At 41.2% G+C, this 13,154-nt stretch overlaps 1 protein-coding gene across 2 annotated transcripts in view; it reads right to left on the bottom strand.

The window, feature by feature from the left end:
* Positions 1-11,793: 11,793 nt before the first annotated feature.
* The window catches only part of REV3L (REV3 like, DNA directed polymerase zeta catalytic subunit), a 152,483-nt gene continuing 151,122 nt past the window's right edge, over positions 11,794-13,154 (bottom strand). For both annotated transcript variants that reach the window (XM_080938254.1, XM_080938255.1), the window contains exon 32: positions 11,794-12,848. In XM_080938254.1, the coding sequence (XP_080794380.1) occupies positions 12,708-12,848 (141 nt within the window). In that variant the 3' untranslated portion in view covers positions 11,794-12,707. The remainder of the gene's footprint in view (positions 12,849-13,154) is intronic.

The raw sequence follows: 13,154 nt of genomic DNA on the forward strand, positions 1-13,154 counted from the left end.
GTCAGTGCTCTTAACTGCTGAGCCATCTCTCCAGCCCCACTGATATCCTTTTAATTGATGTTATATAAGTCAAGGAAAGAAAACACACATAGCTATACACACGAATTCTTAACAAAATATGTCACAAACCCTCATGTCCATTATAATCCTCATTTCTGCATCTCATCAGTGGCCTTAACTAATTTATAACTACCTTCCTATTCCACCCTTGACAATCACCTAAGAAGGGTTAGTTCCCTTTGTCATCCTGCCTGGGTTAGGTTGTTGTTTCCCATTGACTTAATCACAGGACCTGGTGGTAGGTCTCAGGTCCAAAGGAAACTCCCTTTCTTCACATTCTGGAGACCAAAGTTAGCATTCCTAAGGGACTTGTGATGCTGGTTCCCTTCTATCAAAAGGAACCATTTCCCTTAACAAAGGCAGAAGAAACAAAAGGCTATCTGTGGTACCCGCTAACTTATGAAAGCACGTGCTGGCCTCCAGGATCCCTCCGGTTCATAAATACCTGTTTAATGTTTCTGAGCCGTCTGTGGCTCTTTCCCACACATCCTTCTCCAGCTCATGGACACCCCCCTTCACATTCCCCCTCCCCCTCTCTCCCTCTTTTGTCCCTGCTTTCTTTGTCTTCCTCTCCCCACCCCAGTCCACAATCCCTCTCTGCTCTTTTTCTGCTTCTCTGGTGACCATGTTCAGTCTCCCTTCTCTGCTCTGGGCTCTTCCAGATGCCTCTGGCTGTTCTCTTCTCTCTATACCAAAACCTTCCCATGTCCAGTTGTCGGTTTATACACCTGGTGCCCAAATCTCCCAGTGTGGCATAAATGGTCCCCTTCCCAAGTCCCCTTGCCCATCTCCTAACCAAACCAAGTCCCCATGCCCACCTCCTAACCAAACCAAGAACCCCATGCCCACCTCCTAACCAAGACAAACCGCTGATTTGACTCATCTACAGTATATACAGATTATTTGTTTCTTTAATTATTCCTCAGTTGAGGGATATCTGGGTTGTTTCCAGTTTCTGGGTGTTACAAATAAAGCTGCTGTGAACATAGTTGAGCAAGTGTCCCTTGCCCAGGAGCCCTGTAGTTGGATCTTGTGGTAGAACCATTCCCAGCTTTCTGAGAAACCACCACATTGGTTTTCACAGTGGCAGTTCTTGTTTGTGATCCCACCAGCAATGAAGGATTGTTCCACTTGCTCCACCCTGGCCAGCAAGTGCTCTTTGGAGTTTTTAATCTTAGCCATTCTGATGGATGTAAGATGAAATCTCAGGGTCATTTTGATTTGCATTTCCCTGATAACTAAAGACATTGAACATTTCTTTAAGTGCTTTTGGGTCATTAGAGGTTCCTCTGTTGATTATTCTGTACCCCATTTTTAAATTGGGCTATTTGGTTTGTTGGTATCTAATGTCCTATGTTTATATTTTGGATATTAGTCCTCTGTTGGATGTAAGGTTGGTAAAGATCTTTTCCCATTCTGTAGGCTGCCATTTTGTCCTATTGATGGTGTACTTTGCTTTACAGAAGCTTTTCAATTTCATTTGGTCTCATTTATTAATTGTTGATCTTAGTGCCTGAGCTATTGGTGTTTTTTATTCAGGAAGTTGTCTCCTGTGCCAAAGAGTCAAGGCAGTTTCCCACTGGTCAGTTTTGGAGAAGATTTTGTGTGGTTCTGAGAAGGTATATTCTTTTATGTTTGCTATGTTTTATCAATATCTGTTAGATCCATTTGACTTATAACCTTTCTTAGTTTCTGTAATTGGTTGGTCTGATGATCCTTGTGTTCAAATGCTAAATTCTATACCCAAATTCTGTACCCCAAGATCTGGTTGCTCTAAAATGAACAGATCTTCACATATGCCAGCTTTTGTTGTATAAACTTGCACCCCCCCCCCCCAGTTATCTGTGATGGTTGATAAAGATGCCTACAGCCTGTAGCTGGGCAGAAGAGATGTAGGCAAAGCTTTGGTGCTTGGGGTCTGAGGCAGGAACCATGACAAGAGAGACACAGGGAAGAAGAAAGAAGGTGCCATGTGTAGGTGGATTGTGACTGCATGGCCGTGTGGGCTGCCTTGGTCTAGGAGTAGCCCAGGCAGAGCATGACACATGATATCTCAGGATTATTGACAGAGAACTAGACAAATGCCATGGAATGTTGATATCTGCCCAGCTCTAATATTTGAAGACAAATTATAAAAGTTTTGTATCTTTTATATGGGAACTAAAGGATCTAAGGGGGATAGAGACCCCCAAATAATATTTACCACAACAAAGTCATTATTTCTGTCTGGGTGAGCATGCAGTGGTGAGGGTGGGATGCTGAAGTCTCTACTGTTAATGTGTGGGCTTCCGTGTGCGCTGTGAGCTTTAGTAATGTTTCTGTCATGAATGTGGGTGTCCTTGTATTTGGGGCATAGACATTCAGAATTGAGACATTATTTTGGTGGATTTTTTTCTTTGATGGATATGAAGTATTCTTCCTTCTCTCTCTTGATTAAATTTGGCTGAAGTCTATTTTATTATATATCAGAATGGGTACTCCAGCTTGCTTTTTGGGTCCATTTACTTAGAAAACATTTTTCCAATCTTGTTCACACATCCATTCTGTTAGCCTGTGTCTTTTTATTGGGGAATCAAGTCCATTAATGTTGAGAGACAATAACAATCGATAATTATTAATTCTTGTTATGTGATGTTGGTGATGTTAGAGTGTGTGTGCTTCCCTTCCTTTGGTGTGCTGGTGTGGGGGTTATTTATTTCCTGTGTTCTCTTGGGTATAGTTAGCCACTGTCTTAGTCAGGGTTTCTATTCCTGCACAAACATGACCAAGAAGCAAGTTGGGGAGGAAGAGGTTTATTCAGCTTACACTTCCATATTGCTGTTCATCACCAAAGGAAGTCAGGACTGGAACTAAAGCAGGTCAGGAAGCAGGAGCTGATGCAGAGGCTATGGAGAGATGTCCCTTACTGGCTTGCTTTCCCTGGCTTGCTCAGCCTGCTTTCTTATAGAACCAGGTCTACCAGCCCAGGGATGGCTCCACCCACAATGAGCTGGGCCCTTCCCCTTGATCACTAGTTGAGAAAATGCCTTACAGCTGGATCTCATGGAGGCATTTTTCCAACTGAGGCTCCTTTCTCTGTGATAACTCCACTTGTATCAAGTTGACACAAATCCAGCCAGTACAGTCACCTTGGATTTTAACTTTTTTCTAGTATCTTCGGTAGGGCTGGATTTATGGATAGATATTGTTTAATTTTGGTTTTGTCATTGAATATTTTGTTTTTTCATTTGGGTGACTTAAAGATTTGCTGTGTACAGTAGTCTGGGCTAACATCTGTGGTCTCTTAGAGTTTGCAAGATCTATGCTAAGATAACTGGGTTTTAGAATCTCTGTTGAGAAGTAGGGTGTAATCCTAATAGGACTGCCTTTATATGTTACTTGGCCCTTTCCCCTAGCATCTTTGTTCTGTATACTTACTGTTTTGATTATTATGTGGTGGGAGGATTTTCTTTTTTGGTCCAATCTATTTGGTGCTCTGTAAGCTTCTTGTATGTTTATAGGCATCTCTTTCTTTAGGTTGGAGCAATTTTATTCTATAATTTTGTTGAAAATATTCTTTGGACTTTGTAGCTAGGAATTTTTTTCTATTCTTATTAGTCCTATGTTTGTTTTTTTCATAGTGCCCCAGATTTCTTGGATATTTTGTGTCATGAACTTTTTAAAGTTAGCATTTTCTTTGACCAGTGTATTGGTTCTTCAATTGTATCTTCTACACAGGAGATTCTGTCTTCTATCTCTTGTATTCTGTCGGTGATGCTTGCATCTGTAGTTCTTAATCTCTTGCTTAGGTTCCCTCAGTGTCTTGTTAGGTTTTACTGCTGTGAACAGACACCATGACCAAGGCAAGTCTTATAAAGACAACATTTAATTAGGGCTGGCTTACAGGTTCAAAGATTTAGTCCATTATCATCAAGGTGAGAAGCAACATCCAGGTAGGCATGGTGCAGGCAAAGCTGAGTTCTACATCTTTATCTGAAGGCTGCTAGCAGAATACTGGCTTTTAGGCAGCTAGGATGAGGGTCTTACAGCCTACACCCACAGTGACACACCTACTCCCAACAGGGCCACACCTCCTAATAATACCACTTCTTGGGTTGAGCATATATAAACCATCATATTCAGTTTGTGGGTTTTTTTTTTTTTATTGCTTCTATTCCATTTTCAGTTCTTGGATAGTTTTATTAATTTCCTTCACGTGGCTGATTATATTTTCTATATTTCTTTAAGGGATTTATTAGTTTCTTCTCTCAAGGCTTCTATGATCTTTACAATAATGGATTTAAGATCTTCTTATGCCTCAGATGTGTTAGGATATTAAGGGTTTGCTGTAGCAGGATGCAGCAATACAGTTAATATGCTGTAGCCATGTTAACCTGGCTCTTGCTGATTGTGTTCGTACATGGTCTTTTAGCCACGTGGTTGTCTTTGGTGTTGGCTGAGCCTGACAATGGATCTCAGGGAGAAGGACATTGCTCACCTCTATTGGCTGTGCCCCAGGTGGAGCTGGCAGGTAGGGGATTGGCTGTAGACAGGTCTAAGCAGGATGCTCCTGGGGCCCCATAAGGCTCCTTGGGACAGCAGGGTGAGCTGTTGGCCAGATGATGGAGGTCAGGGGACCACATGAGCCCCATTGCTGGTGTGCCCCAGGCGGACTTGACTGATGGGCGATTGCTGGGGAGGGGCCTGCGGTGGATGTTCCTGGGGCCCCTGCAGGCCTCTATTGGGAAACAGGATGCTCCTGGGGTCTTGCAAGTCTCCTTGGGACAATAGGGAGAGCTGTGAGCCAGATGACAGAGGCCAGGGGACTATACAGAGCTCACCTATGGTGGGTGTGCCTGATGTGAATCTGAATCCCAAATAGGGATTTTTAACTATAAAATAATTTTTACTTTTTTTTCTTTTCTGGTTGTGAACCTAGCCTTTAACAGCTGAGCTATTTCTCCAGCCCAATTTTTATTTTTGTAGTTAGAGAAACCACATATACATACTAAAAAGTTTCAAATAATTATTATAGCTGCTAAGGTCAAACAGAATACCTAAGGAAACCAAGAGGGTATACCTGCTGCTCTGTACTGTTAGTAAAGCCAGCAGATGAGTATACCCAATAGTTCTTGACCTTCAGCCCCACTGAGTCAAGTACCCTATAATCTTTGTTCATCTCCATACTATATCTATACATATGTTTTTACATATATAATTTTCTATATTTTTAATTGACAAAATTATGTTATGTTGCTAGGCTCAGTGATATATACCTGAAATCCTAGCACCTGGAAGGCTGATGCAAGAGAATTATGAATTTGAGGCCAACCTGGGCTATATAACAAGTTAAGGCCCGTCTAGACTAATGAGTCTCTGGGAAGAAAAAGATAGGAGAAAACAGAAAGAAGGAAAGAAATATAGACGTAAATACACATCTGTTTAAAAAATAAAGTTGTAGGAGAGAAAAAAAGAAGTAAATACACAGTTGAGCTTGATGTATGCATTTGGTGGCATTTATTTTTGTTTGTTATGGTTATGGCAATTAACGTTAGGGCCCTGTACCTGGTCAGCAATTGTGGCATGTATGAGTGTGGAGTTACTGATTGGGTCATAGACAACTTTCTAGTGGCTATACCCATAAAGGGAAAATGCCCCACAGTCACCAGCAGCTACTAGCTGTCAATGCTCTTCTGTTATGGGTAGGGTCTCATGTGTTTTGCATATATGTGTACCTCATGTTTGCCTGCAGGTCAGAAGAGTGCACTCGATCCCTTAGACCTGGAGTTAAGATGGTTGTGAACTGCCATGTGGGCGCTGGGAAACAAACCTGGGTTCTTAGCAAGAGAAACAAGTGAGCCATTTTTCTAGCCCCTGTCCCCAGTACATTTTTCTAGCCCCTGACCAGTTATGAGTTTCTGTATTAACCACTGCTTACTGCAAAAAGAAGCTTCTAGTACTAAGGTTAAGAGCAGTACTAACATGTAGGTATAAACATAAAAACTTAGAGGAATACTTATATGCATTTAGCAAGACAATAGTTATAGGTGCTTCCAGCCAGGACCCATGACCTTCCTTCCTGTGGAGTGTCTCAAATTCAAGCAGAAGGTGATTAGCTATCCCATAATAGTCTGCCACTATCATGCCAATGGACACATCCTGCCTGGTAGGTTAGTGTAACAGTAACTTTTATTGGCCAGATGTAATTGTTGTCTTGGAGGGTTACTGCTGAATAAGCTCACCCTTTTTAGTTGTTTTTCTGAACTCTGGATGGCTGATTCAACTCAGCTGCTCTAGCTCAAACTCCTCTTCAAGCTGACTGCTTCAAACTGGCTTCTCTCAGCTTCTCACTGAATTGCTCTGCTTGGAATAACTGCCTCTGAATTTCATGAACTGAACTGTACTAAGCTGACCTCAGCTGCATTACTTGAACTCCACTGAACTGCCCTTCCCTCCTGACTCTCTCTGCACTGCTCTTAAGTAGCCTCTCATTCTGTCAAAACTTTCTCTTATTGGTCACTTTGTCTGCTTTGTTATTAGTCATCACTTTTACACATGGCTACTACCTTATATAAACTAACTTTACCTTCATTGGGATTTAAGGGGTGTACTTAAGAGCATACTGGTATTCCTGCCAGAGGGATTAAAGGTGTGTCATTCAAGCCAGATCACACAGACATAAATCTTTTAATGTGATCCCATGTCAGAGTGGTCATGTTGCTGGATTAAAATTACACTCTAGGTCAGTACTGTAGTATTCAGAGATGTAAGAACATAGGTGATTCTTCACAAGCAGCCTGTATAACACTTATGGCACTGTGCAAGCTAGCCAGTATGGGAAATTCAAGGTTTATCTCTTTATGTCCTGAAACCAATATATGTGGTGTCATTAACAACAGGGTCTTACTATCAAGTTTTAGTTGGTGGGCAGCCAAGAGCAATGGCAATTGTTTTATTTCAGGGGCTCTTTGGCCTCCCTGGCCAACAACTCATAGGGGGTAATCCCACAACTCATAGGGGGTGTCCCACAACTCACAGGGGGCATCATCCCACAACTCATAGGGGACTATCTCACAACTCATAGGGAAGCATCCCGCAACTCATGAGGGTTATCTCACAACTCATAGGGGAATATCTCACAACTCATAGGTAGCATCCCATAACTCATAGGACTTCTATTTAAACTCCTTTAAAAAATTAAAATTATCTTACAAAGTAGTGCATTTTCATAGGCTTTTCATAACCTCCTCCCCTGCAGATCTATTTTAAAACATATTTTGGGTATAAACTTACATAAATGTGTAATTTCAAATAAAGATTATAATCTTTTATGTAAGTGTATGTCCAAAGGTAGACATAAGCTTCCCTTTATTTCTGATCCATCCATTATGTAGTAGAAGGGGCTGTGTAGATATAGGTAGGTCAGCATGTAGCTGTCATAAACCCTGCCCACACTTGGAACACTGTGTACCTTTTAAGTACCATGTTAAACCATCAATCACCTCTGGAACCAAGTGTCATAAGTATTATTTTATAGAAGAACATTGTGATGGTTTGTATATGCTTGGCCCAGGGAATGGCACTTTTAGAATGTGTGGCCCTGTTGGAGTGGGTGTGTCACTGTAGGAGTGGGCTTTAAGAATCACATCCTGCCTAGATGTTGTCATGTTCCCACCTTGATGATAATGGACTGAACCTCTGAACCTGTAAGCCAGCCCTGATTAAATGTCCTTATAAGACTTGCCTTGGTCATGGTGTCTGTTCACAGCAGTAAAACCCTAAGAAAAATGGGAAGGTTGGGGCTTTTCCTATTAAAAGCATCCAGATCATAGCAGTGGAGGTAAGTTAGATTCAAGTTTAGGTCTGTGTGTAGCTTCAAAGCCAATGCTTCCTTCACTAAGGTGGTCTGCATTTATCCTGAATTTCCCAGGTGACTGACCTAAGGTGGTTATTGGATCCCCCCCATTTACTGTTCACAATAATCTGGTCTATACTTCCATATTGCTGTTCATCATCAAAGGAAGTCAGTCAGGACAGGAATGCAAACAGGGGAGGAATCTGGAGGCAGGAGCAGATACAGAGGCCATGGAGGGTGCTGCTTACTGGCTTTCTCAGTCTTCTTATATAACCCGGAGATGGCACCATCCATGGTGGGCTGGAACCCCCTCCACCAGTCCCAAATAAGAAAATACCTTACAGACTTGCCTACATCTTAATTGTATGGAACCATTTTAAAAATTGAGATTCTCTTCTCTCTGAGGACTTTAGATTGTGCCATATTGACATGAAACTATCTAGCACACAGCCTTTGCCAATCTCCCTCTTTTCACTGGAGCTTCTCACTGCCCAGTACCTAGGCTAATGACTTTCGAGTTCTTACAAAGTCAGTCAACTGTGTATGTTGGAGTAGTGCTCTGGCCAGTTTTTATGTCAACTTCACACAAGCTAGTTATTGAGAGAAAGGAACCACAATTGAGAAAATGTCTCCATAACTTCTGGCTGTAGCAATAGAAACTCTAAGACAGTAGTACCAGGAGTGGGGTATTTCTGTGATAGGCCTGCCTATATTTTTTTTTCTGTAGAAATGTGGATTTTAGGATAACAGAAAGCTGGTAATAATGTAATAGAACAACGGGACTATATTCCAGCTCCAACAAGCAGCAGAACTAGGCAACTTTTACCATGTGGCTCTGGGTTTAGAGTCAAGAATAGAAGGGACTACGGGATAGCTGGTTAGCGGGCGCTAAGAAATTAGCAGTGATTAAGAAGAGACCAGTGTCACTGGGGTGAAATCTTCTGGGACGTATTTTGTGAGAGCACAAAGAAGCTGTGTTCTAGAGATAGCCAAGTTTATACTTCATCCTGCAGCTAGACTTGGTAATGTGTAAGAATTGATCAGGTGGTACAAGTTTTGAAGGCATAAAGGGGTCAATGAGAGCAGCTGAGGCTCAGCACTGTGAGGAGCCAGGGAAGGCCACTGGTGAAGGTGCAGCCTCAGTTGCAGTTGATGGCCCAGGACTGAAGGGGTCATGCAAAGAGTTGAGGCTTGGCACCATGACAGAAGCCTATGAGAGGCTATTGGTGAAACCTAGTTGTAGTAGAAGACTCCAGCAAATTGGAGATGCCAGTACCATGGGAGGACCACCAATAACAGCAGCAGCAGTGGAGTGGAGTCAGAGTGCTACAGAGGGCAGAGCTGGAGAAGTGACGCCAGCCCTTTGGAGGAGCCCAGAAGATCATGTGTTGATCCCAGACACTGAAACAAGAATCTGTAATGTTGAAGTTGTCTTAGAGATTCCAAGATGTTACATGTGCTAGAGCCGTGGGATACCTGCCAAGGAAAGCTGCTAACTGGGAGTGGAACCAGCCCAGAAGAGTTTGTTGCAGTCAACAAGAATGAAGAGTTGGGGATCTGAATAGTGCTTTGGCATCAGACATGAAGGTACAGAGCTTGGATTTTGCCCAGCTATTTTTTGGTCTGGTTTGGTCCCATATTTCTTGACTATGTTGTTTCGGAGTGGCAATGTATATCCTGTGATGTTTGAGGTATGTGATCTGCTTTCTGAATTTGACTTTATAGGGGATTGTACTTAAGTGATTGAATCTCAGAAAAGACTGAACTTTGGGTTTTTAATATTGTTGAGACTGTTATAGACTATGGGGACTTTTGAAGTTGGGACTAAATGTATTTTGCATTTGCTATGTTTAGGTATGGCCCCCACAGATTCATGTGTTTGAACAAGCCTATATGGGGCCAGGAGATAGAATGTGGTTTGAATATACTTAGCCCAGGGAGTAGCACTATGCTGGTATGGCCTTGCTGGAGGAAGGTATGTCACTGTGGGGGTTGGCTTTGGGACTCTCCTCCTACTTACTTGGGAGCCAGTCTTCTCTCACTTGTCTTCAGAATAAGATGTAGAACTTTAGCTCCTCTAGTAGCATCTAGCCTGGATGCTGCCATGCTTCTTGTCTTGATGATAATAGAATGAATCTCTAAACCTGTAAGTCAGCACCAATTAAATGTACTTAGTTCTTTATAAGAGTTGCCTTGGTCATGGTGTCTCTTCACAGCAATGAAAACCTTAAGATACTATCTTAAGGAATTAAGGGAATGCTCTTACTTTTGAGCTAGTACTTTGTGTATGAGTGTGCACACATGCAGAAGCCAAAGCAGGATATCTGGTGTCTTCTTTATTAATTTCTCTTTATTACCCTGAGATAGAGTCAAATAACCAACTGGAAGTTTGCCATTTATGTGAGGCTTGCTAACTACAGAGCTCATGGGATCTGAATTTCTACATCTCAATGCACAGCCCTGCCTGGCCTTTTGAAAATTTAAAAAATGTGGGTATTGGGAATTTGAACTTAGGTCTCCATGCGTATAGCACAGACACTTTTACCCACTGGACAATTTTCCTACCCTAAGCTAGTTTCTTTTTGATACACATGCTAAAATATAACATTTCTTTAGTACTACTAAAAATGGATCTGTGTGACCTGAAGAAAAACAAAACTATTAACAGCTGATTTAAGACAATCAGGCATGCTGTATCTAAATGAAGCTGCTTATAGACATTCATGTTGAATAGCTTTTAAAATTGCTGTGTCAAATTATGATATAAAATGATTACTGTTGAAGTACTATGTTATTACTGTGATATGAAAGTTCTAAAAATACAGAAAGCTCCAGCCCCCTATCAATAAAAAGATCGTAGAAAGTGAGGATTTACTACACTTTAAAAAGACTTGAGAGGTATGATTTATATCTCTCTGATTCCATAATTATTATGCCATTTCCAAAGATTAATCTTTCCACTATTTATAAGTACATATTTAAATTCTGGCAGTGGCTAGGCATGGTGGTGCATACCTTCAATCCTAGCACTGGATAGACAGAGGCAGCCTGGTCCACGGAGTCAATTCCAGGGCATCTGGGGCCACACAGAGAAACCCAGTTTAATAAAATAAAACCCCCGGCAGTGGGCATTCTCCTGAATGGTGATAGCAATCTATGAGCTTTTCCTATGGGAAAATGATTGGCATTTAAGCTTCTAAAAAGAGGTAATGTTGCTTTGTTTCCCCTCTGCAGTCTTAGTCTAAAAGTCTGGCCGTAAGTGAGATTCCACCTACCACTAAACAATCTGATCGAAAAGGTGAATGCTAAACTTTGTCTAGATTATTCTGCTGTCTTTAAAAAAGTTAATCCCAAAGCTTGGGCAAAAGAATGGCAGTCAGGTTATAAGAATTAGCTAAGTTTACTTTTCCCCTCCAAGATAGCTAGCATGTAGCCCAAACTGAACTATAATTTGCAGTTGCGCTGCCTCAGACTCCCAGAGGGCTGGGATTATGTATAAAAGCCAGTGAACCTGGTGTTAGTGTTTACTTTGATAGGACCTTTGGTAGCCCAGCTGGCCTCAGATCTTCTGTATAAGTGAGGCTGTCCTTGAACTCCTGGTCTTCCTGCCTCTACTTCCTAAGCACATGCTTACTGTGTTTATGTGGTGCTGAGGATGGAGCCGAGGGCCTCCTGCATTCGAGACAAGTACTCTACCAATTGAGCTACATCTCTAGCCCCTACATTTACCTCACTAGAAATCAGGAAAGCCTAGGGTTAGATGGAACCCATGTTGCTTATAGAACAGATGAAGAGAATTCTACTTGTGGCAAGATAAAAGTCATAGCACTGTATTTCATATTTTATTCAATTTTTAATTTGGTTTCCATTATTAACTCTCAAAACAAAAAGATTTCCAGTTTAAAAAACAATGCACTGACCACATAATTCCTTTTTCATTTTATACAGTTATACAAATATCCTAAATACACATTTGTGTTCAAGGGATGGCAAATAAGATTAACTGTACAGTACATAAGGAAAGAAAATATTTTAAGCATATTTAGAAGCAATAGAAATGTCTATACAAAACAAGCAAAATGGAATAAATTTTTAAATTTTATTTTTAAAGTATTGCAACAGGCCCACAGGTTTGTAACAAAAATGTCTTTGCACAGTTCCTCACAATGCCCCATTAGTAGCTAAAGCAAGACAGCGGTCTTTAGAAAAGAAGGTTTCAAAAATGCTACACATGGTACTATTTGCACAGTTTGATCAAAGTAACAAATCTACCTTTGAGTCAAGCAAAACCTAGAGGAGATATACCAACAACGTGAAAATCATTGTATAAAATTCATTGCACATTATTTTACTCAGTTGTTTGAAAAGTAAAAAAGTGTATTTACAAAATATTTTGCAGTCAAAATTATAAAGTGAGTGGATATCTCTAAGCAACACGTCTTGATACAGACAGTTTCAGGAATACACACGAATGACTTTCTTTAAGAGGTTTTCAGTGTTCCTTCCACAGGGAAGTAAACATGAGCTGTTCAAATGGATTTACAAGATGGTACATAAACTGGAGCAAATCCAACACCTGTATTATTATAAAACAATGTCCAAAGGTGAAATAATGAGGAATTTGTACATTGTAAGAAGTGAGCTATTCAGAGAGCAACATGTATACTTTTTAATTCAGTTAGCAGAAGTCTTCAATAGTCCTGGATGGCAGACAATGACCGTCTTTAACTTGATGGAGGCTGAGAAAGCACCATGCAGAGGGTGAGTGGTAAACACTGAAGGAGTAGCACCTGGAGTTCTGGGACACGCTAACTCAGAACTGGTCCAGTAACTGCCGTAGGTATGGTGCCTTGGATAACTCTCTGTTCACGCCTGAGAGTTTGAAAAGTACTGGGCAGTTGAGAGAAACACAAGGGATGTGTCGGTCGAAGGAACCCGTACAGTTCCTGCATATCTGAAAGTGGAAGAAAACATAGAATAGGAATGCTTCATATTTGTGTGTGTATACAACATAAACATATATGTAAATAACATGTTTTTACACCTCTTCCTTTCTGTTACCTCAGTCAACTGGCACACTTAACCCAGTACAGAAAGTTCTATCTGTTTAACATCCCAGAAGCCTAGCATATTTCATAGAAAGTACAAAATGGTCTCAAGATTCATTCCATTTCTTGGTTCACCCTCATTTATAATACTGCTTGTTACTCTGAAAGGCACAGAAAGGCTGCCTGTGCTCACCCAGGGCACTGAGTCAGAA

This window comes from Micromys minutus (assembly GCF_963924665.1).
Source record: "Micromys minutus genome assembly, chromosome: 25".
In the NCBI taxonomy this organism is placed as follows: Eukaryota; Metazoa; Chordata; class Mammalia; order Rodentia; family Muridae; genus Micromys; species Micromys minutus.